Source organism: Rattus norvegicus, chromosome 11, assembly GCF_036323735.1.
Source record: "Rattus norvegicus strain BN/NHsdMcwi chromosome 11, GRCr8, whole genome shotgun sequence".
Classification (NCBI taxonomy): domain Eukaryota; kingdom Metazoa; phylum Chordata; class Mammalia; order Rodentia; family Muridae; genus Rattus; species Rattus norvegicus.
Window position 1 is genome coordinate 77,456,801 of NC_086029.1, and position 24,483 is coordinate 77,481,283.

Here is a 24,483-nt window from a genome sequence, read left to right on the forward strand (position 1 = left end):
TTTGGCCATACAACACTAAATACATACCTTAGTTGCATTGATAAAACATGTTTGCAATCGTCTTCCCAGGACAAGAAAATTTTCGGCAGCTGATGGAAGTAATTCCTTGTAAAATTCTTCTCCATCTTCTCCTGGCTCTAATCCCACACAGCAATGGCTGACATAAGAGAACAATTTTGCGTTAATAAATAAATATCATTTGAATATTCAAACTTCCATAGGCATGGTACCTTAATGAGTCTCATCAGTGTCATTCTTTTGTTGACAAGCCAATTAAGTAAATTTCAGCTTTCTAGGGAACTAGACTGTGAAATGGACCTTGCTTGCATTTTAGTTCCAGGTTCACATATCCTAAAAACAAATATGCTGGCTCTGTAAGAAATGAAAGATGTGCCCAGGTGATGGTGTATGCCTTTAATCCCACACCCTAGAAAGCAAATACAGAAAGATCTCTGTGAGTTCAAGGCCAACTGACTTGGTTTACAAAGTCAGTTCCAGATCAGTCAAGTTTACACAGTAAGACCCAGTCTAAAAAGAACAAAAACCAAACATCAGAAAGAAAGAGGTCAAGGGAAGGGAGAGAGGGAGGGAGGGAGACAGAGAGGGAAGGAGGGAAGACAAAGTGAAGAGAGAGAAGGAAAGAGAATAAAATAACATGAAAGACACTTGGTTTACAATCAAGAAGCCAAATCCAAGAACAAATCAAAATGATCGTCCATCATGATCAGGCAGGCTTCATCCCAGGGATGCAGGGATGGTTCACTATATGGAAGTCCATCAACATAATCAACTACATAAACAAACTCAAAGAAAAAAAACCCACATGATCATCTCACTAGATGCTGAGAAAGCATTTGACAAAATTCAACACCCCTTCATGGTAAAAGTCTTAGAAAGATCAGGAATTCAAGGCCCATACCTAAACATAGTAAAAGCAATATGCAGCCAACCAGTAGCCAACATCAAACTAAATGGAGAGAAACTTGAAGCAATCCCACTAAAATCGGGGATTAGACAAGGCTGCCCACTTTCTCCCTACCTACTCAATATAGTACTTGAAATCCTAGCCAGAGCAATCAGACAACAAAAGGAGATCAAAGGGATACAAATTGGAAAGGAAGAAGTCAAAATACCACTGTTTGTAGATAATATGATAGTATACTTAAGTGACCCCAAAAAATTCCACCAGAGAACTCCTAAACCTGATAAACAACTTCAGAAAAGTGGTAGCAATATAAAATTAATTCAAACAAATCAGTAGCCTTCCCCTATTCAAAGGATAAACAGGTTGAGACAGAAATTAGGGAAACAACACCCTTCACAATAGTTAAAAATAATATAAAATACCTCGGTGTGACAATAACTTCAAGTCTCTGAAGAATGGAATTGAAGATCTCAGAAGATGAAAAGACCTCCCATGCTCATGGATTGGCAGGATTAATATTGTAAAAGTGGTCATTTTGCCAAAAGTTATCTACAGATTCAATGCAATCCCCATCAAAATTCATACTCAATTCTTCATAGAGTTCGAAAGAGCAATTTGCAAATTCATTTAGAATAACAAAAAACCTAGGATAGCTAAAACTACCCTCAACAATAAAGGAACTGGGGGTGGGGGAGATTACTATTCCTGACCTCAAGCTGTATTACACAGCAATAGTGGTAAAAACTATATAGTATTGGTACAAAGACAGGCAGGTGGATCAATGGAAAAGAACTGAAGACCCAGAAATGAACCCACACACCTATGGTCACTTGATCTTTAAAAAAAGGAGCTAAAAACCATACAGTGGAAAAAAGATAGCATTATCAACAAATGGTGCTGATTCAACTGGAGGTCAGCATGTATTAGAATGCAAATCAATCCATTCTTATCACCCTGTACATAGTTCAAGTTCAAGTGGATCAAGGACCTCCACATAAAACCAGATACACTCAAACTATTAGAAGAAAAAGTGGGAAAGAGCCTTGAACACATGGGTACTAGGGAAGTTTTCCTGAACAAAACACCAATGGCTTATGTTCTAAGATCAAGAATCGACAAGTGGGACTTCATAAAATTGCAAAGCTTCTGTAAGGCAAAGAATACTGTCAACCAACAGATTGGGAAAAGATCTTTACCAATCCTACATCAGATAAAGGGCTAATATCCAATATATACAAAGAACTCAAGAAGTTAGACTCCAGAGAATCAAATAACTCTGTTATAAAATGGGGTACAGAGCTAAACAAAGAATTCCCAACTGAGGAATAACGAGTAGCTGAGAAGCACCTTAAGAAATGTTCAACATCCTTAGTCATCAGAGAAATGCAAATCAAAACAACCTTGAGATTCCACCTCACACCAGTCAGAATGGCTAAGATCAAAAACTCAGGTGACAACAGATGCTGGTGAGGATGTGGAGAAAGAGGAACACTCTTCCACTGTTGGTGAGATTGCAAGCTGGTACAACCACTCTGGAAATCAGTCTGGAGGTTCCTCAGAAAACTTGTCACAGTACTACCTGAGGACCCAGCTATACCACTCCTGGGCATATACCCAAAAGATGCTCCAACATACATCAAGGACACATGCTCCACTGTGTTCATAGCAGCCTTATTTATAATAGCCAGAATCTGAAAAGAACCCAGATGACCCTCAACAGAGGAATAGATACAGAAATTGTGGTATATTTATACAATGGGGTACTACTCAGCTATTAAAAACAATGACTTCATGAAATTCATAGGCAAATCAATGGAACTAGAAAATATCATCCTAAGTGAGGTAACCCAATCACAAAAAAACACACATGGTATGCATTCGCTGATTTGTGGATATTAGCTCAAAAGCTCAATACAATACACAAACCACATGAAGCTCAAGAAGGACAACCAATGTCTGGATGCGTCAGTCCTTAATAGAAGGGGGAACAAAAATATTCATAAGAGGATGTACGGGGACAAAGTTTGGAGCAGAGACTGAAAGAATGGGCATTTAGAGCCCACCCTTGGGAATCCAGCCCATACACATATACCAAACCCAGACAATATTGCTGGTGCCAAGAAGTACATGCTGATAGGAACTTGATATACCTGTCTCCTGAGAGGCTCTGACAGAGCATGACAAATACAGAGGCAAATGCTGGCAGCCAACCATTGAACTGAGAATATTTTTATAGTTAGGAAAGACTCCCATTAGGGAGTTAGAGAAAGGATTGAAGGAGCTCAACAATACCAACCAGTCAGAGCTCCTAGGGACTAAACCACCATTCAAAGAGTACACATGGACAGACTCATGTCTCCAGCTGCATATGTAGCAGAAGATGGCCTTGTTGGGCACCAATGGGAGAAGAAGCCCTTGTCTTGTCAAGGCTGGACACCCCCCCTCCCCAGTGTAGGGGAATGCCAGGGCAGGGAGACAGAAAGGGATTGGTAGATGGATGGGGGAACACCCTCGTAGAAGAGAGGGGGGATGGGATAGGGGGCTTATGGATGGAAAACCAGGAAAGGGAATAATATTTGAAATATAAATAAATTTAAAAAATCCAATAAAAAAGAAAAAGAAAAATGAGAGATTTCAGGGTATTAACTACTATCACCTTAAAGGCAAAGAATATCTTGACCATTTAATTCATGTTCATTTCTGTTAACTGATGCATTTTAGAATCTAATAGCTAAAAATGTCTAGGGTGAGGTTAACTGTCAAGGAACAAAGATAAGAAAATCAAACACTCTAATTTCAAACCAATTCCTCTTTCCAACAAACTGTTTTCTTGCAAATTATCTGCCTGTCTAGTCCTTGTAGCAGAAGGGAAAACAGTAAAAACACTAATATACTTATAGTAGGAACATTTTATAATACACAGTGAAGAAGAAAAAGCCCTTACAGAAATATTATTTTCTTAAAACTATACATTAAAGCTAATCCCTGGCTACAAGTTGAACATCTTCAGAAATAGCAATGATAAAAGTACTTGTACCGAAAAAGAGCCTTCAACCCAAAAGTAGATATTAGTATGATAAGTAATCACTATTGTCTAAATCTTTTCAACAAAATGTATATACACTGATAAACAATGACAATTACAAATTGAGCATGTTAAAACCCTATTGGCTAATGCTTACTATCAAGTTTTTACTTTCTCTTTAGTTCTTAAAATTAATTACCATATCTATATGACAGATAACATTAAGAAAAGAAATATTCAACCAATATTGTCATAAGCTAGCATATATAATCAAAACAAAAATATAAGCACTTATTTACTTATGTTAATCAATATTGTAAAAATCTTGAAAATTAAGTATAAAAGAATATTACATAAATTTGTTAACTTTTTTTTTGTAACTGCATACTTTGAATTAGGCCTTTATGTAATAACAAAGTAGAATTAAGCAGTTTAGAAAGTTAGGATCTAAGACAGAATATTGTAAGTATGAAAAAATCTCTCCTGTGAGGATAGTTCATTTAAAATCAAATGCAGTGGGCCTGGAAAAATGGCTCAGTAGTTAAGAGCACTTGCTACTACTATAAAATACCAGAGCTCAAATCCAGAACCCACGTGCTCTTCTGTTCTCTATGGATACCTGTACTCATGTACACATGCCCACACCGAGACACTGACATATACATATAATGTAAATAATAAATTTTATAAAATCAAATGCAAGTGGAAAGATTAACTCAGTTACTGAGAGCAGTTTTTCCTTCATCACCTTCTTTAAAACATCATTTTGATCTTTCTATTTTTAATATGGCAGTAGAAAAGTAAATGCTGCTTCTAAATTTCATGTACAGGATTAGGGCTACCTAATGAATATGTATTTTAAATAGCTATATCACTACAGATGAAATGAAGTTTCTACAATTGTTCTACAGTTCTTTGCTCTATACTCCATTTTGTTCCCTAGTCATTGTGTTTGTATCAAGTATCACTGCGACACAATCTCTAAGTTTTCCAAGTACAGAGCTTTATTCATTTCTTCAAATATCCCTGAGTCAAAAAAGAATACATTAGCTAACTGAGACTCAAGTGGCAAACAAAAGACATGATCATGTGTAAAGATCTTAGAACAATCAACTGAAACTAAAATTACAAACAATAGCATACAATGGGAAAGCCATGGCAGATCCCAATTCTTAATAGAATGACAAGTAAAAAAAGAATTACTGAAAATTAGAACAATCTAACCTATTTGCTTCATTTTACCTTAGTATCTGTGTCAGCTGGGAAATTGTAGACCAACCACCCTGGATTCGAGAAGAATCTTGACTGAGGACCAATAGACAGTATTGAATGAGGTCATAACAATATATATCTTGCTTGACTTTCTTTAACTCTGAGCTTCCCAAAGGGGTGTTGTTTATTATTTCTAAGGAAAAAGAAGATAAGATATACTTATTCTTGCTCAACTCATCTAACAAGGACTTGTATTTATATGTTGTTATCATTAAAAATATAGCAAAAAGAAAGGGCTATTTCACAATGTTAAGATTTCTCTGAACGAATTAGAATACTAAAATTGAGTCATGACAGAACCAGTATTTACTTAATGTCTTTCCTAACTATAAAAATATTTTCTTACCTTTTAACTTCAATAATATAACAGGGACATTTTGTTCAGGACTTTTCGCTACTTCAGCAGCTAAAGACAAGATCCTTGGGTCTGTACCCGCTGGCTTCATTTTTTCTACCACCTATGCTTAAACATAATAATCATTATAAAAAGGTCAAATGTAAGAATCAGAAATTGTATCAGCTTCACATTTACTCTATGCAACAGTTCTAGGATAGACATCATACAGGAGAAACAGATTGTACAAAGAGTTGATATGGCAGGCTTAAGTACAGCTTTCTCTTCAAAGGTCATTTTACAAGGCTGGCCATTGGCTACCATCTAGAATGTGGATTTCAGAAGGATTTTTATTATTGTCTTATAAGCTTGGATCACTGTGCCAAAGCTATTATAAATATAATGGTTGTGGTAAATAAACATGTTTTCCTTTTAGATTCTGAGAATGTTGTTATATGCTTTGTCTGATTTTCAATACTTAATAAGATACCTGAGGTATTTTATAAAGAGGTTTTTTTGGCTCACAGTTCTCGAAGTTCAAGGGCTTTATGTCAGTGCCCTGGCTTAGTTCTGGTGAAAGCAGTCTTGGCTTTGCCATATTACAGATGCTATGTAGTATGAATAGAAGAGATATAGCACATGATACCTGAGAGAGACTAAGAAGGGGACAGGCCTTTTTATAACAGTCTTCTCTTAAGAACTATCTAAACTCTTACAATTCCTTAGAGGGTGGTGACCCCAATGATCTAATTATTTCCCACTAGGCTTCACCTCTTGATGGTTCCACTATCTCTAATTATTGGCAAAAAAACCAATCTTTCAACACAAACCAGTAATAATTCTGGTCACTAAGTATCTAGTAGCAAATACTTTACTGGTGTAGTCACAACTGTTTTCCTTAAGAAATTATGTGTATCCTGCAATTCTACTGGGAGTAGATCTTGGAAAACTGAGCCTTGTTTCCTGTGGATTTTTCCTATATGATCTTTTCACTTTAATGACTGTGCTTTACATATCTTCACTATAAATTACAGCTACAAATAAGACAATATATGTGTTGAGTCCTCTGAGCCCTTCTACCTAATCACTAAATCTGGAAACGGTATGGAAAACCCCAACATACTAGACCTGAGAAGTGTCATGAAATTATAACAAAATTAAAAGTTACTTATAGTGTATCAATTCTAAAATTAAAAAGCCCATACATCAACTTTCTTATTAGACCTTTTCTATATAAGCCCTAAGAATTTGAAGCTCAATAATATCATTAATATAAAACATTTTAATTAATAAAGATAACATATAGCATTTATTATGAGGTAAGAACTGTGCTAATTGGGTTTTGATGCATTATTTTATTCTTACAATGGGATTATGAAGTAGTGCTCATAATCATCTCAAATGTGCAGTTAAGAAAAATAGAACTTAGCTGGACATAGTGGCACATGCCTTTAAATCCCAGCCCTTGGGAAACAGAGGCAGCTATGTCTCTGTGGGTTCGAGACTGATCTCTACATAGTGGGTTTCAAGACAACCAGAATTAGATAGTGAAACCCTCTTCTTGAGTAAAATGTAAATCATTAACAGACAAACTCACTGAAACTATTTTAAAGAAAGTCCAATAAAATTTCTAGCATGTAGAAGATGTAAAACTTTCCTAGAGAATGCATGTTATCTTATTCTTTCCAGTGACTACATTATTCTACCTGTTCTTTGTAAGAATTCATCAAAATACATTTTAACGTTCCCTTCCCTGGTAGCCATTCATGTTGCAAATTATTTTATACAATATGGTAATAAAATCAATGTGAACGTATATCCACTCACTTGTGCCACTGAACAAACCCCTCTGGACACTAAATGGCCACAAAGTCAACCACCTGGGTTTCTCTAAACCAATGGTTTCATCTGTGAACGTAATAGCCATTCCTTGTCCCTAGACTTCAAAATTTAGAAGGCAATCCCCAATGATAAGTCTAGAAATATGAAAGTACACAGAGCGCTCTGTGTAATGTTTTACTTGCTTGCATGTATTAACTCATTTAACCGTCTCAACAATTCCAAGGGATGGGTGTTATTTTTTACACAGCTACTATTATTTCCCCAATTCTAAAGATAAACACATTGGTTTGATTTGTTTGCACGAAATCACATTAATAGTATGAAGCTGACGTAAAAGCCCAGACATTCTGCCTTCAGAACCTTCATGCATAAATATCACACGGAACAGTCTCCAGGTATCTTTAACGGGTTGAAGGAAAAAAAAAAAATCACCCATCCGCCTGGAAAAATAAATTGACAATTCTACTGAAGGCAGAAGCGGTGAAAGCATTGTCTGATCACACAGGTAACCTGAAAAAAATCACCTGAGGGGGCAACTTCACTGTCTACTTTCTCTGAATTCTCCTCTAATACAGTGAACGCCCTCTCCTACTTCCTAACAATTTTGTGAAGTGTCAGGAGGGGGAGAAAGGCAATTATCAATCAATTAATGCTCTTACCCTGTTGCTAGGCTGACCTTTGAGGAATCAAGAATCCCAAGGCCGTGCCCTTCACTGCTTCCAGGAATCACTAGGGCAGAAACAAATGCCAGAAATGTACAGCAGTCAGTTACCCCTAATCCTATGCTTCTCGGTCTCCTCTGGAAACGCCCCCTCCTCAGGTCCTGACTGGGCAGGAAAAGCGTGCGCATTTAAAGGTTAAAAAAAAAAAAAAAAAAAAAGACAAAAAACGTCCATCAAAGGTAACTGCGCCGCTTCCAGAGGCTTCCAGTCTCTGGTCACAACACCTGAGGGGGCGCGGCTGGGGTTCCAGAACCGCCTCGGAGCAACTAGGCCTCAGGAGGCCAGAGGCTGGGCCCGGCCGCCCCCCCTCCTCAGCGTCCGTTTCCACACCAAACCTGCGGGCCCGGCGCGGAGGAGGCCCACGCTCCCGTTAGCAGGCCCCGCCAACCAGTTCTTCCCTACGTTCCTGGCGTCCTAGCTTCCCCGTCCCCTTGGGCCTTCTCCCATCCCAATCGCCACCTTAGGTCTGTTACCTCATCTTTTCCCCGCGTTCGTCCACCTCAGGGCCCGACCCGCACAGCGTACCTCAGCGTGGCGGCCTTCGCCGAGCTGTGTGCGTCGCGACGCGGGAAGGGGGCTAGGGGCGGGGATGAGCCCCAGGCGAGGGGCGGAGCAACTGTCTCCAGACAGCCAATCAAGACTCGGGGCGCTCCAAGGGGCGGCCGCACGCGTCTGGAGAGAGATGAACGGAGCCCGCCCCGGTTCCGAGCTCAGGCTCGCGGCCAGTGCAAGCTACTCCAGAAGGCTGCGGCGGCGGGACAGTGAAGGCGAAGCGGGAGGCAGAGGAAGAGGATGAATGGACCAGCGGGACTCGCATACCTCGACCGTCGCGAGCGGATTCTCAAATTAGGCGAAAGTTTCGAGAAGCAGCCGCGCTGTGCTTTCCACACCGTGCGCTGTGAGTGCGGACTGTCCGGGGTACCCCGGGTGCCTCCTGGGATGGGAGGGTGGTATGGAGACAGACTTCTCAGGATTCTGTAACTCTGTCCTCGCGGCTCTTTGCTCCCCGGGAGACCAGATGACAGCGTGATCCATTAACCCGTTGTCAGCCTCTGTGCTGGCACCTGGCGTCCCGCAGGTGTAGGAGAACCTTGGAAGGATTTAAGAGAGACTGACTGGCAGGAGAGGAAGTTTTGTGGGGGGATCTGCAGGGGCCGCTGTGGAGACTAGCTTGACAAGTGAATGATGAAGAGTTTGGAAAGGTGACAGACAGGTGGAACAAAGGACCGAGTGCGGGACAAAAGTGATGTTTAGAGGCCACAAGGACACTTCTTCCCCATTTTCACTTGTCCTCACTCTGGCTGATGAGGCTTCCCAGTGGGGAGAGATTGACAGCTGTCTCAATCATTTGTATCTCTTTTAGGTCTCAGATTTCGTGGGCAGCTAAGCAATGATTGATTATCAAAAATTGAAAGGTTTTTTTTTTTTCCTACTTTCTTTACTTTAAAAATTTACCTCCCAATGTTTCTATTCTTCGGTTTTCTTTTTTGTTCTCTGCGATCTTTTTTAGTAAATTACTTTTAATGTTGTTGGAAAAGAGGTTATAATGAGCCTTCTCGGTTCAGTAATTAAATGATATACCAGTATGAAAAATGTAACTTAATTTTGTATGTAAAACTTCTTTTTTGCATAATAGGCCGCAGAATTGTAGTGCGTAAGAGAAACATCACTGAGTCGTGACCTCTTGTGTGTGTGTGTGTGTGACAAATTGTAGATTTTTCACACCTTTTCTGCAGCCTAGCTCTTCTTTATTGTCTCATTGTCCTACATTCCTCCACCTTTCTGTCTCTTTCCTTATAAAGTTTATATTCTGAAACACATCCATTTAAAACTCAGTCTTCAGAGTGTAAGTTGTAAACAATCTAGTTATAATTTAGAGTAAGGGTAGGAAAAACCAATGGTTTTAACCTGCCATTGATCTACTTAAACTTTATTTAAAAAAAATACTTTATTAAGCAAAAATAGCATGCTTTGGTGGAATAAATGGGAGAAGTTTACTAACAGAACTTCAGTGGTGCCCCTTGTTTATTTTGCTCTGTATTGCCATCCAGAGTGCTCGCTCTCTCCCTCTCTCCCTCTCTCCCTCTCTCCCTCTCCCTCTCCCTCTCCCTCTCTCTCCCTCTCCCTCTCTCTCTCTCCACCCAAAAGCAAGATACTATTCTTATCTGATCTCTCAATGTCCCTTTCCTGTGTCCTTTTCCTCTTCCTTCTCAGGAATTCAGTGATATTTTGTTTTTCAAGCTGCAAGGTTTAAGATTATGAAAAAAAGTTATAAAGATAGAAATATGTATTTTTATGTATATATGCAGGCCTGATTCTACATATGTGCACCACATTATGCAGTGCCCTCAGAGACCACAAGGGAACCTCAAATCCTTTGTAACCAGAGTTAACCTTGGTTAACCTTGGTTATCAGTGACCTGATGCTGATGCTGAGAATGACCCAAGTTCTCTGCAAGAACAGCCAGTCCTCTTAACTGCTGAGCCATCTCTTCTGGCCCTTGGTGTATATATCTTTATAGCTTAGGTACACATTCTCTTCTTCCAGTTACAAATCCAAAATTAAGTGAATGAAATACAGCTTTTGAAAAGTGCCTTTGCGGGTGTTTCAAAGACTTTTATTTATAGTTTCTTTGATTAATTGATTGGTTAATTTCAGTGTTAGAACTCAAATCCAAGGCCGTGAACATACTAGGCAAGCGCTCTGTCACTGAGTTACATCCCGGCTTTACAAAGGTTCTTAAAATGTTGAAAACATATTTTCCAAGTCAGAGCCACAAGAGTGACAATAAACAAGAATATGTAAGAAGACAATGGTAATAACAAGTACAGAATGAGCAAGTTTGGATTCCACACTTAGTCCTACAGAAGGCTTTAAAAATGTGGTGTCTCCCCCACCCCTATTCAATTAAGTATACCATCACATAGAATCCTTTTAGGTTTATTTAAACAAAACCTGCCATTATCCTTGGCAGGGTCACAGTTTATTTCCAGTGTGACCTTCAGTCTTCATAACTCAGTAAGGAAAGGACTCTATATAATATAGAATTTGACATTTATGTAGAGCAGGTGGACCTAATTTACACCAAACACTCAAGCCAGTGTTATTTGAAAGCATTATTTTTGTCTCATGTATGGAATAAATCTTGCCTGTCTTTTACACTAGTGCTTCAGATAAGCCTGGCTGTGAACCCTGAACTTCAGCAAACCTGTATGTAATGTGACTTTTAAAACATTCCTTGTTGGGGATTTGGCTCAGTGGCAGAGCGCTTGCCTAGGAAGCGCAAGGCCCTGGGTTCGGTCCCCAGCTCCGAAAAAAAGAACCAAAAAAAAAAAAACCATTCCTTAAGCTTTCAACCACAGTATTCATTTGTGAAAATGGTAATATCTACCTTCTGGATTCTTTCCTAGAGAGGTCCTAAAAACCTAATATGGTATTTAGAACGTGGTAAAGAGTAAATAATAGTTACCATTAGTTTTTATGAGTTCTATTCAATTATGTATGAGGAGTTCTAATGCATGCAACTTACTCAAATGTAACAATGACAACATTTGCAACAAAGATTCATTACATACAGTTTGAATGCCTCATTAGAATGAATTCTGGATTTGGGCTGCCAGCAGCATTATAATTTATATCTATGTAAGGGCTAATAATCAGTAAATTTCCTGTTTTCAGTGACACCATTTGTTATTATCACAGAATGAGCTGATAAGTAATGACTACCATAAGGTCATTTTCTATTCAAGTGGGCCTACCCACCAAAAGTAGTAAAGCTTTAGTGTGAGTAAATATCAGGAATTACCCTAATTTAAACTAGGATTTGATGGCATTGATAGTTCTTTGACCAGGGTGAACTCTGACACCCTTCCCTTGCTATGACGGATTGTACTCTTTAAACAGTGACCCAAGGGATTTAGCAGTTAAGGACTTGCTGCCTTTCCAGAGGACCTGGGCTGGTTCCGAGTACCCACGTGGCACATACACCTATCTCTTACTCCAGTTAGATCCACTGGCTTCCTTGGGCTCCTACACATGCATACATGGAAACAAAGCATCCACACACATACAATAAAAATAACTGGACAAAACTACCAGTGAACCAAAATAATCCTCTTAGTTGCTTTTGTCACTATCTGTTCACAGTCATGAGTAATACATTGTGTTATCTTAATAAAATTGATATTTGTATCTATTTTTAGATGACTTCAAACCTGCTTCTGTTGATGCCTCTTGTGAAGGAAATCTTGAGGTTGGCAAAGGTGAACAGGTGACAATAACTCTTCCAAATATAGAAGTAAGTAGTTCTCTATATGAAGATGAAAGAGGTCTATTCTAAAGGATATAAACTAAACATCAATGAAAATATTTGCACCATTCATAAAATGGTGGTTGGTTAAAGTGAGGAATGCTGTTCATAGGAAGCAACATCAACACATTTCAAACTGTTTTGGCTCAACCAATGTTAAAACACTTTAGTTCATTTAATGGTTTCAAGGAATATCATAGCAAATGACTTGACAGTGATTACCGAGATAATTATAGATAATGTTTCTTGCCTTGTAGTCCTAGATTGCTATTACAGATGGACATGTAAACTAACAGCTAATGTATAAGTTAGAACATATTTAGAATGCCCCATATGCACTTAAGTGAAACAAAATCCTCTGTCCAACGAAATCTTGAAAGGCTTCATAAAACGATTGGTAATTGAGCTGAGCTTTTAAAAGTTGAATGACAGTTAGACAGGAAATATGATACTCTAGTCAAGCAGAGCAGTGCACAAAAGTCTCTAATGCTGAAAAGAACAGGCCCGTGAGGTAAATAACTCATTACAGTAAAGTACCGTGAGAATAGATTAAAGGAGTAGAAGCTGAAACATAGACTGGGATCAAATTGCAAACTTATTTTATGTTAAAGTTTAAAATTTGTACTTCATTATATTGATCCTAGGAATAAGTCTAAACAAAGAAGGATATGGCGAGATTTGTGGTTCATTGGGGGAGCTATTTTAGAAGGATACACATTGAACAACTTTTATACAAATTCTTGGGACAATACTTGTTTGAGCCTTCTAGTTTTTTTAAATTTTGGAATATTTGCAAGTATATAATAAAATATGTCGTGCATAGAACCTCCATCTAAAGTTCAACATTTGTTTATCTTCCATAGGCTATATACGCTTAGCTAAAAAAATAATTTTATGCATTACTTACAATAGCTTAGTAGATGAGACAGTTGATGATGTAGAGTTCTCCACTTGTGGTATTACATTTGAGCTGGAAAGATTCGCAATTTGGAACATTTCAGATTTTTGAATTTTGAATTAGAGACACTCAATCTGCAGTTTAGGAACTCGGCTCTTCTGGCCCAGGTGCTAGGGTCTGGAGCCCTTTCCCGAACATTTTCTCCGTTTTTTAAATTTTTCCAAATGTGTTCAAATACTGCAACCCATGTTACTTTCAGAAAACACGCTTTCTTAGTTCAGTCCTTGAGTTAGAAATTTCTTATTAACTAGAATTTTGTTTTGTTTTTCTTCTTTTCTTTTCTTTAATACCGACTTCATCTGTTATAGAGAAAACCAACTGTAACTTTGGGTTGTGTATTTTAAAAACTGGACTTTTTGAGACATGTTGCCTTTAATTTTATATAGGGAGGAGTCTAGAGTTGGCCAGTTTACATTGTCTCACATGGATCAGTGATCTAGCTTGTCGTGGGTAGAGGTATAACAGTTTTAATCTTCCAGTCTGTTCTCTTTTTCTTGCATTTATAATTCAATACCACTCACTGCGACTCCGCCACTATGTCAGATGTAGTCAGTTGCTGCTTCTGAAGGCTTTCTTGAGGTGGAGCTTTGTATATGTATGGGAGTTCTTGTTGAATATTTCTCATTTGTTTCCTTAGGAACTGAAGAAAATGAAAAAATAATCAATTCACTATGAGATGTCATGGATACACTAGCTTTTGAAATCCTCTATTATGAAAAATAGATTTTTCCCAGATTCTGGTGTTTCTATACCATTTGGAAATTTATTTGGAAGCATAAACCTTATTTGTTCTATGGTGTCCATTAAGGAACAAACTGAATGAGCCATTCAATTTTATTTTCATTTTTATACTACTTAAACATAAGTTTTTAATATAAATAGTCATACCCCCCCTTCCTGCCTCCAGCCCCTCCCAGCTACCTTCCCTCGAAGGTCTCTCATGTCCTCCCCATCCCCAGGCACTCAAGGAAAAGCAGCCATTTCATTATAAAGGGGACCAAAAAGCTTTTAAGTTCATGGTGGGGAGTGCTGTTCTGTAGTTTCAGGTTATGGTAGTCCGTGATGGTTAGTTTGCACCAGGACTCCAGTTGGGCTGTCCTTGCCGAACAGAATATCTGTGTTTCAAGTTACAACTGTCCCACACCATCCCTTCTATTGCTTTGCTATGGCAACTCTTCTATGAATGCCTTCTACGAAAGCATTATTTTGTTCACCCTCATTCAGCCTAGTGAAGAGTTATAATCTACCATGTTGGATTACGGTCTCCATAGAAGTCTTTAGCAAATGACTGTTGGACTAGGCCTTTGTTGTCAAACCTATGGCTTAAAAAGGAAGGAAGTAATTACTCCCTTTAAATCTGCTAGAGTTATCCCACATGCATCTGCACTCATGTGTACATACCTACACACACTCATGGTTAAAAAAATGAAATTATCAGTCAGGCAGTGGTGGCACACACCTTTAATCCCAGCATCCAGGAGGTAGAGGCAGATGGATCTCTGTGAGTTCAAGGCCAGCCTGGTCTACACAGAATGAGTTCCAGGACAGCCAGAGCTGCACAGAGAAACCCTATCTTGGAAAACCAAAATAAGTAAATAGAGAAAGGTAGGTAGGTAGGTAGGTAGGTAGGTAGGTAGGTAGGTAGGTAGGTAGATAGGTAGGTGGATGAATGGATAGATAGATAGATAGATAACATTTTTAAAAAACAAGAATAATTTCAGGTTCTGATACTTTTTTTTGATAAGGTAGATTTTAAAATCCATTACTTTTTTTCTATTACAAAATAGAATAAAGAAAAATGAAGTCTGTAGACCAGTTAAATACTATGCATTTTTATAAACATTTTTAAAAATAGAAAATACTAATGATGACAAACATCTATTGGATGTGGCATGGCTGGTCTCTCATGCTGTGCTTGGTGATTTTTTATGTATTACCCACTTAATTTTATCCACTGTCTACATCAACGACTAGGAGCTTACCCCTATGTGATAGAGAAGGAAACTGAGGCTTAAAGAAAGTAAATAATGTGCCCCAAAGTAAATAATAGATGAGAGCCAGGACCCTCTCCCTGTGGGGTGCGTGGTTCACCATATTATCCACGAGCATCCACTTGCACAGTGTTCACTCCATGCCAGGCACCGTCTCAAGGACTTCAGCGTTCACAGTCTGGAAAAGTAGGTATTGCCACTCCACTTTTAACTAGAAGGAAGGGGCCCAAAGAAGGGCATTCTCTCTCTCTTATAAATAACTGGCAGAACAGGTCCTCTGAGTTCTAAAATCCTCCTGTTGACCATATCATTTTTGTGCGGTCCCAGGGATCATAGCTGCTCACTCCCATTTGCAGCAGAGTTACCTAGCAACCAATTGTGAGGGTCCTTGCTTTTTTTCTATAAACCATCTGAAACCTCCTCTAACTGGCCTGGCTTGAATAGCTCTCTTCCCCTCTGTCAGGCAGGTGGGGGGCGGGTGGGGCCTGCTCTCCTCCCTTACTTCCCTCCTGAACATCTGCAAGTTTCAAGATCTCTGTGAGTCTTCTTTTGCACAGAAGGGAGGGGCTAGGAGGACTTGGAGGAATGTGGAGTTCTTAGAGGCTCAGCGAGCTCTTTCCTGTCCAGCCTGTTTCGGACAGTTTTGTTTAAGGAGAGTACACGTTGTACCTGTACACTTAACAAGCAAGCAGAGATACCACTGATGTCAAACGTGGAATAACAAACAAAATGTTCCTTCTGAGACTTCTGATATGCTGGAGGAGATGTAGCTGAACTATAAATAACATTTTTTAAAGATTTAATTTAATTAAAAAATTTCTCTCTCTCTCTCTCTCTCTCTCTCTCTCTCGTGTGTGTGTGTGTGTGTGTGTGTGTGTGTGTGTGTGTGTGTGTGTGTGTGTACACTTAAATGTAGGTATATTGGTGGGGCCAAAAGAGGCCATTGGATCACCTGGAGCTGAAATTATAGGAGGTTGTGAACAAGGGACATAGGAATTATACTTTGGTCTTCTTTTTTTTTTTTTTTTTTTTGGTTCTTTTTTTTTTTCGGAGCTGGGGACCGAACCCAGGGCCTTGCGCTTCCTAGGTAAGCGCTCTACCACTGAGCTAAATCCCCAGCCCCTTATACTTTGGTCTTCTGTGAGAGCAGTATGTGCTCTTAACTAAGGAGCCATCTTCCCAGCCCCATAAGTAAACAAATTTGAAGGCAGAATTAAGATCCTCTTTAGATGATACCACAAATATGAGAACACACAAAACCAGGAATACCAAACTCTTCTCCTCTCTAGCTTTGCCAAGAAAGGGAATATCTCAATTTGTCACTTTCTGGAGGGGGAAGAAGAAACTCCTCAGTGAGCTTTTCTGCCTTCTGTCCTATGAGACGCAGGTGTGGATGAGCTATTTCTGAGAGGGGAGGGACATAATCGTAGGACATGATTAAACCTTTGGGAAAGTGCTGGTCAGATAACTGAACATGTGAGACTCAGGGGTAATGGCTGTGTGTCTGATGTGGCAGAGCAGGTGAGGCACCAGACATCAGACAGGCTAAAGACAATAACCACAGATGCCACCAAAACAGAGTCGCTCACTTAACCAAGTAGGTGAAATGTACGTAGAAGAGTATAAGTGAGATTTTTATTTCTTCTAATCCAGGTTCCCTCTCACATTTCCTCTTATTCCAAGAAACACCCCCACAAATAAGAGATACCAAGTTACGAAGTTTGCTCTTAAGCCCCATTTTGATAAAAAGGAAGAGTATTCTGGGTTCCAACAGCAGCTATCTCTACTTACCCCTGCTTTGTTGTATGGATGTAGCCATGGTTACATGCTACATATAAATACAGACTATTCAATTATAAGTAATCTTTGCCCAACGTATCACAATGTTATGAAGTCCACACACAAATGTATGTGACCCGTGTTCTACTGAAAGAAATTCAATTTTACCTCAGATCGTTTGAGAATTTTTTTTTAAACGTGGCCTTGCTATCTTCATTCCAAATCTTTGTTCATGGCTATGACACATGCTGATGGAATGGGAGTTAGAATCTGGATACCAGCGACAAAAGTCTTGCTCCACTCTGTGGGGCTTCGGGCAGAGTAGTCTTCCCTTACAATGCAGTGTCTTCCCCAATAAGCTGAGAGTAAGAGTGTCTCGAGAGGCTATGGTAAAGCATGCATGAGGTAACATAAACAGAAAAGCCTTTGTAAATATGGAGTCGGATAATGGAGCTCAGAGGTCGAGTTAGAGAACTGATGCTTTGTCCCCATAATGGGGAATTATGGCAGTTTATATAGGGAGGGGATTGAAATCATTTCCTTGGCTTCTCCCAAAGTTTCCTTTCTATCTGAACTACCTAGTTTCCAGTACTGTAGTCTCCTCTCCTCTATTCTGCACCTATTCGTTTCTAGAAGCAGAACATGAAGGAAGTTGTTGACAAGTAGCTGCAGATTCCTTAGAGGTGGCAGACCCATGGAGGCAGTTAGGTTGATCGGAGCGACTAAACACTTGATTCTTTGATTCTTTTGCACACCTAGTCACATTTCCATTTCAGAGAGGTTAAAAGTCACAGATCTAGGATCAGACTTCCCACGTTTAGATCTCCCTTTGCCCCTTTCAGTGTGGACTTGGGCAAATTATCAAGTCTTTTGTGCCTCATTTTTTTCATATAGAGATAGTAACTGTCTCATAAGGTTGTTACAAAGATCACATGAATTTGCATGAGTTAAGTACATAGAACAGAACATGGACCATAGCTATGTAGTGATGTTATGGTTATTGCCATGTTTGAAAAAGCTGTTTTTGCTGTTTCCATATTGACTTGGAGTGACTTAGAGGACACTACTAGGAGAGATGGCTGGCTCAGGATGATTGCTATACAAGCCTGGTAACCTGAGTCAATCCTGGGGACCCACATAAAAGGGAAAGGACAGAAGTGACCACAGATGTGCCATAACATCTCTCTCTCTCTCTCTCTCTCTCTCTCTCTCTCTCTCTCTCTCTCTCACACACACACACACACACACACACACACACACACACATACACACATAAATAATTTTTTAAAAAGAAGGCACTAGGAGAGTTTATCAGAGGACAGATTCTTCCCAAGTGATGCCTGGCACCACTGAGGGTGAAGCTCCTCCCAGTGTACTCCTCACTGCAGCCTGCTTGTCCTTGTCTTCTCTGTATTATTTGTGCCCGGACCCACAGTCTTCTGAGCCTCACACGCTACCTTTTGAGATACAGCACCTTTCCCAGTGTCAGTTCTGTGAGGTACAGGCCCCGTATTTCAGCTATTATAGAGAGTGGAGACTTTGGTGGTTGTCATCACTAAGCCTCTGCCTGAGATCAGTCTTCTTCCTGTAGTGACACATGGCCACTGGCAGTTCCTGACCTCAGTCTATTTTCTGTTGCTAATAATACAATGTCACAAGTGATGAGGAAAATGTGCTTTTCTCGGCTTACCATCTAGTACTGAGATTGCTAGGTCATGAGGTAAATCTACGTATATGAGGTTTTTAGTTTCATGGCTTATTTTTTTTTGTAGAATCTCTAAACTGTTTTTCATATAGTTACAATAATTACATTTTACAAAACTCTCATAGGGTTAGTGATGTGGAATATGTTTTCATGTGCTTATTGGATATTTGTGTTTCCTCTTTTGCTAAATGCTTATTCGAATCTATTGAATTATCAAGTTACCAAATCATTTTTACTTGGTATTGGGTTTGGTTTTGACTATTGAGCTTCTGTAATCTATGTCAGTTTCCTGTCGTTGTGAGCAATGCAATTATTTTCTCCCACTGTACATGCTTTCTCTGCACTCCCTTGATCATTTTGGTTGTTATGCAAAAGTTTTTTAGCTTAGGCGATCCTATTTCTTTGTTTGGTTTTTGTGCTTTGGGAATTTTATCCAAAAGTTTCTTACCCAGTACAATGTCCAGAAGTGTTTCCTCTATGTTTTCCCCTAGTCGTTTTATAGTTTTAAGTCTTACTCTTAAGTCTTAAATCCATTTTGAGTTGATCTTTATAACTGAGAGGCTGGAATCTAGTTTCATTGCTCTGTATATCTGTACGTTGCTGTGTAATTTTTAAACAGCATTTTCTTAAGAGTTCCTATTTTGCAATGCATATTTTTAGTAACTTTGGTAAAAAGAATCAGTGAGCTGTAATGTGTAGTCTTATTTCTAGGCTGTTTGTTTATCCCATGGATTTATGTGATTTTTTTTAATGCTAGTACTATGCTGCTTTGATTAGTTTAGCTGTTAGCATTTTTTTCAACTCAAGTTCGTAATGTCCCATGTTTTGTTCAAAATGACTGGCTACTTAAGGATATTTTTGGTTCTCTTAATTTTGGTTGTTTGATGAATACCATCATTCAGCCCCGATGTCCTTTGAGAGGAATTACACTAAATTTATAAATCAATTTGGGTAGTGTAGGCATTTTAACAATATTAATTTTTCTAGCCTATGGAAACAATATCTTTCTGGTTTTGTGTCCTCCTTAATATCTTTTTTTGACCCAATTGGTAAGATATAATTGCCCACTTAAACATACAAAGCCCAGTACACATGCATCCCTTAAGAACATTCGTAACAACCTGTAAAGGCACAGCGTGGAATCTTAACGTCACACGCCATATTGTCCTGCCAAAGCTCCTCTCTCTCCCTCTCCTCCTCTTTAATATCTTTTATTAGTGTTTCATGCACTTCTTTTTTAAGATCTCTCAATTATTAGACATTGTAAATAAAATGTCTTCCTTGATCCTTATTTCAAGTAGTTCGCTATTGGTATATATAAGGCAACACGAATGACTTTTGTATTGATTTTACATCCTGAATCTTTGCTGGTTTTATTAGTTCTACCAGTCGTAGTAAGTTTTGGGGCTCTCTGTATAGATCACGCCACCTTCAGGGATTACTTAATTTCTTTTCAAAGAGTCAACTCACATTTTCATTGAGCTTTGCAGGTTTGGGGCAGTGTGCGTGCGCGCGTGCGTGCGTGTGTGTGTGTGTGTGTACGTGTGCACATATGAATTTCATTTCTATCTTTTTCTTGCCTAATGGCTCTGGTGAGGTCTTCCAGCATGTGCTGAATAAACATGGTGAAAGTGGGCATCCTTGCCTTGTGGCTGATTTTATAGAGAAAGCGCCAGCTTTTCTCTATTCTATGTGATGTTAGCTATTTCATAAATGTCCTTTATAATGCTATATTACTTATATATTAAATTTATCCAATATTTCTGTCATGAAACATGTTGAATTTTATTGAATGCCGTTTCTGTATCAGTTGGGATGTTAGTATGGTTTTGTCCTTTATTCTCTTGATGTCAAGTGTGTGTGTGTGTGTGTGTGTGTGTGTGTGTATATATGTGTGTATATATATATATGTATATATATATGTATATATATGTGTGTGTCTGTATCCTGAGCCATCTTGACAGCCCTAGGATGATTGAAACTTGATCAAGGTGAATAATTGTTTAATACATTATTGAATATAATTGTTTAATACATTATTGAATTCAACTAGTATTCTGCTGGGGAGCCTTACGTCTGTTATTAAGCATGCTGGCCTGTACTTCTCTCTATTTGTACAATCAAAGGACTGATAGCCTTTTCTCAGTACTGGAAAGATTACTGAGAAACCTGCTATCACAGCAAGTGAGCATTTTGTTCTTTCCAGTGTGGGCATCAGGGTAATTCTGGCTCTGTGAAATGTGTTTGTTAGAATTACTTCCCGTTCTACTTGGAGAATTTCATTAGTTCTTTAACTCGTAGAATTCTGCTCTGCAGTGAGTCCTTGTCCTGACTTTAAAAAAAATTGGGAAGGTTTTTATCATTATTTCAATCTCATTACTTGGATTTTATTGATTCAGGTTTATCTATTCAGCCTTGATGTGTTATGTTGGAGAATTCATCCATTTCTTCTAGGTGATTAAAGTTGTTAGCATGTAGTTTATAAATAACCTCTATCTTTACGTTTCTGTCGTATCTGTCGTAATGACCTTTTAAAAAATTATTACTTAAATCTCTGATTCTACTTGAGCCTTCTCTCTCCCTTTCTGTCTTAGTTAGGGTTTTACTGCTGTGAACAGACATCATGACCAAGGCAACCCTTACAAGGACATTTAACTGGGGCTGGCTTACAGGTTCAGAGGTTCAGTCCATTATCATCAAAGCAGGAACATGGCAGCATCCAGGCAGGCCTGGTGCAGGAGGAGCTGAGAGTTCTACATCTTCATCTGAAGGCTGCTAGCACAATACTGACTTCCGGGCAGCTAGGATCAGGGTCTTAAAGCCCACATCCACAGTGACACACCTACTCCAACAGGGCCACACTTTCTAATAGTGCCACTCCCTAGGCCAAGCATATATAAACCATCATACTTTCTTAAGCTAGCTAAGAGTTTATCTTGACTATCTGTCTTTTCAATAAGATTCATTTTCATTAGCTCCATTGATGTTTAGGGTTACAGTTTTTAGTATTCATGGATTTATCCTTTGATGTTTACTATTTTATTTGCCTTACTAATTTGGGGTCAACTTGATATTTTCCCTTACAATGCAGTGGTGGGTTGATTGTTGTAGGTCTTTCTGCTCTCTTGGCTTTGGGGACTATCACCCTTCTGCATGTCTACAGGCCTGCCTTGATCTGTACAGTAACAGCCAAGAGGCTGACAACTTTCAGCACTGCACAGATTACCTGGTATGGGACTGAGTGGGCATCTTTATGTGTTTGCAGTTTCTTTTCTCTTTCACCCTTCAGAATGTTCTCCGTCTTTTCCCTGTGACAGCTTGATCGCCTTTTCCCTCGTGTGGTAGACGTGATTGAGTTGAATTTGACTGGTACCGCTCGCCTCCCTGCACCTGGAATTTTGTGTCCATCTCTAAGTCTGTTAAGCTTTCTGTTAGTATTTCGAATAAGCTTTCTACCACTTTGGCGTTCTCACTTCCTCCCTAAGCTGTAGGAATCCAAATATTTGCTTTTATTAAGCACCATACTAAAATTCCATGAAATTTTTTTGTTATTCTTGAAGTTTGTTTCTTACTCAACTGTATAGTTTAGTTTTTTAGATTGATTTATTTCATGTATATGAATTTTTTGCCCGCATGTATGTACATACATTGTACGTGTGACTAGTGCTGGTGGGGTCAGAGGAAGGTATTAGATCCCCTGGAACTGCAGTGGTAGATAGTTGTGAGCCACTGTGTGGGTGCTGGGAACCAAGCATAGGTCCTCTGCAAAGCAGTAAATTCTGGCCATCACCGATTAAAGCAGTGCTGACCTATTATGCAACTTCAGGTAATATAGAGTGCTGATTTTTTTTATTCTGAAACTTTGCGTAGTGTGGCATTTAATGATGCTGATTTTCTAAATCTATGGGTGTGGGGTATCTCTGCTTTCTGTGTCCTGTCCAATGTCTTTTATCAATGTCTCATGCTTTATTTTTAGTCACCTGAATACTTTTAAGTAGATGTTTTCAAGCACACTAACTCTTTCTTCTGCTTAATCTATCCTGTTATGGTTACCTCCTGTATAGCAGTTTTAAATTTTCCTGAGGGAACTTCAGCTCAGGAATTTCTATTTCAAAAGTAATTCTCACGTCTTTTACATTTTTCTGTTAAGACTGTTAAGCCATTTCTTTGCGTTTCCATTAAGACTGCGAGGCTGTTCAGTGTCTTTAAAATAGCCATTTTAAATCCCCTGTCTGAGGACTCCCTGTACTGATTCCCTCCCAGCCAGTTTCCGGCACTTTATTTTCGGTTGTAAATATGCATGGCTTCATGACAGTTGGTGATATGTGTGGTTTGTGACATCCTCAAGGCATTACCCAATCTGTTACCTATTTTACTTCCAAATTAGACTCTCCTCATCCACCTCCATAAATTCTAAACAGGTTTCCTCTTTCCTCTGAGCCCGTGTTTATACCCACCATTTCAACACTAGAGGGTGCCCAAGTCCAGGTTGTCCAGAAGTTGGTTGGAGGGGAGTTGTGTTATTTCAATACGAGAAGGCAATCTTAGCTCAGATCTATATTAAATATGCCATTGGCATTCTGCTCAGAAAGAAATAGTAGAGTCCAGGAAAGATTTCTCTGTTCCTGCAAAAATATTCCTGGGTCCAGGGAAGGACTAATTGCTTCATATACAGCAAACTGTCATTGGACACAAGAAGATTCTCACTGTGGATAGACCGAACCCAAGTTTCTATGTGATACCTATGAATACCAGTTCCACCAAGTCAGCTATGAGCCCATGCTTCACCAACCAGCACAGTTCTTGATTAGGACCAAGGCCTATGCTGTGGGCTCATTACTATAGTGAACTTGTGATCCAGAGCTACTCTAACCAGTCTTAGCTGCTATTGGCTGAACGTGAGGTCCAATAGAAGCAGACTGCATGTTTTTTTTTTTTTCTTGGAATATGTCTGTGGTTGTTCACAGCCAGGCCTAGGATGGGACATGCCCAGTGTCAGGTGTCACCACCACTAAGTTCCAGGGCAAAACAGAATGAAAGCAAACAAACAAAAAAACCAACCAAGAGCAACAAATAGCATTCGCTTGCTGTTATGTCCTACTCCCCCTGAGAAAAGTCTTGAAATAACGCTTTACAGCTTGAGGTTGGGGTAGTATTTGGGAAGGCAGCCTATAGGCCACCATATTGGTGTTATTATACTAGATGACACATAGCTACAAGGACCTGTGCAGCCTCAAGGTATATTGGTATTCACAATGGAGCTGATGATTGTGCAGATCAAGACAAAAGTTTGTCCCCCTGGGCACAGATCTCAACCACATCTGAGGTTTGATAGCCTTGTCTACGAGCTTTGGCCTTGTGCTATCCATGCTGCCTGCAGATGGACATAGGTGGTAAAAAGTCTCTTACTTATGAAGGGTGTTTTTCAGTGGGTTGCAGCTGTAGAATCCTGGACCCTAGGAGGAAATGACTGTAGCCTAAGTCCACCTCGGGCATAGAACAGATGTGCTGTTCAATCCCTTCAACACACAGGTCTGCACCTGATGCTAGGGCCAATCTGGAGTTCCTGTGAGCTCAAGCCTTCAGTTTTTACTGTGGTGGGCCTGGCACTGTGCTCTCA

The 24,483-nt window shown here is 39.3% G+C and overlaps 2 protein-coding genes across 14 annotated transcripts in view; one reads left to right on the top strand and one right to left on the bottom strand.

Moving 5' to 3' along the window:
* The window catches only part of Iqcb1 (IQ motif containing B1), a 54,555-nt gene extending 45,815 nt beyond the window's left edge, over nt 1-8,740 (bottom strand). For 2 of the 10 annotated variants that reach the window (XR_010055955.1, XM_039088353.2), the window contains exons 1-5: nt 8,594-8,735; nt 8,058-8,127; nt 5,569-5,680; nt 5,193-5,355; nt 28-157 (exon numbers count right to left, since the gene is read on the bottom strand). Coding sequence is in view for 9 of the 10 variants with exons in the window: in XM_039088353.2 (XP_038944281.1) it covers nt 28-157; nt 5,193-5,355; nt 5,569-5,668 (393 nt within the window). In the remaining variant the exon portion in view is untranslated. Of the gene's footprint in view, nt 1-27; nt 158-5,192; nt 5,356-5,568; nt 5,686-8,057; nt 8,128-8,593 lie in introns of all 10 variants that reach the window. The other 8 variants (XM_006248396.5, XM_063270525.1, XM_008768730.3 and 5 more) reach the window with 6 other exon arrangements.
* A 44-nt stretch (nt 8,741-8,784) lies between these two features.
* Nucleotides 8,785-24,483, top strand: part of Eaf2 (ELL associated factor 2) — a 44,409-nt gene continuing 28,710 nt past the window's right edge. The window contains 2 exon segments of one of the 4 annotated variants that reach the window (NM_172047.1): nt 8,785-9,018; nt 12,324-12,418. In NM_172047.1, coding sequence (NP_742044.1) covers nt 8,913-9,018; nt 12,324-12,418 — 201 coding nt within the window. In that variant the 5' untranslated portion in view covers nt 8,785-8,912. 4 annotated transcript variants of the gene reach the window in all.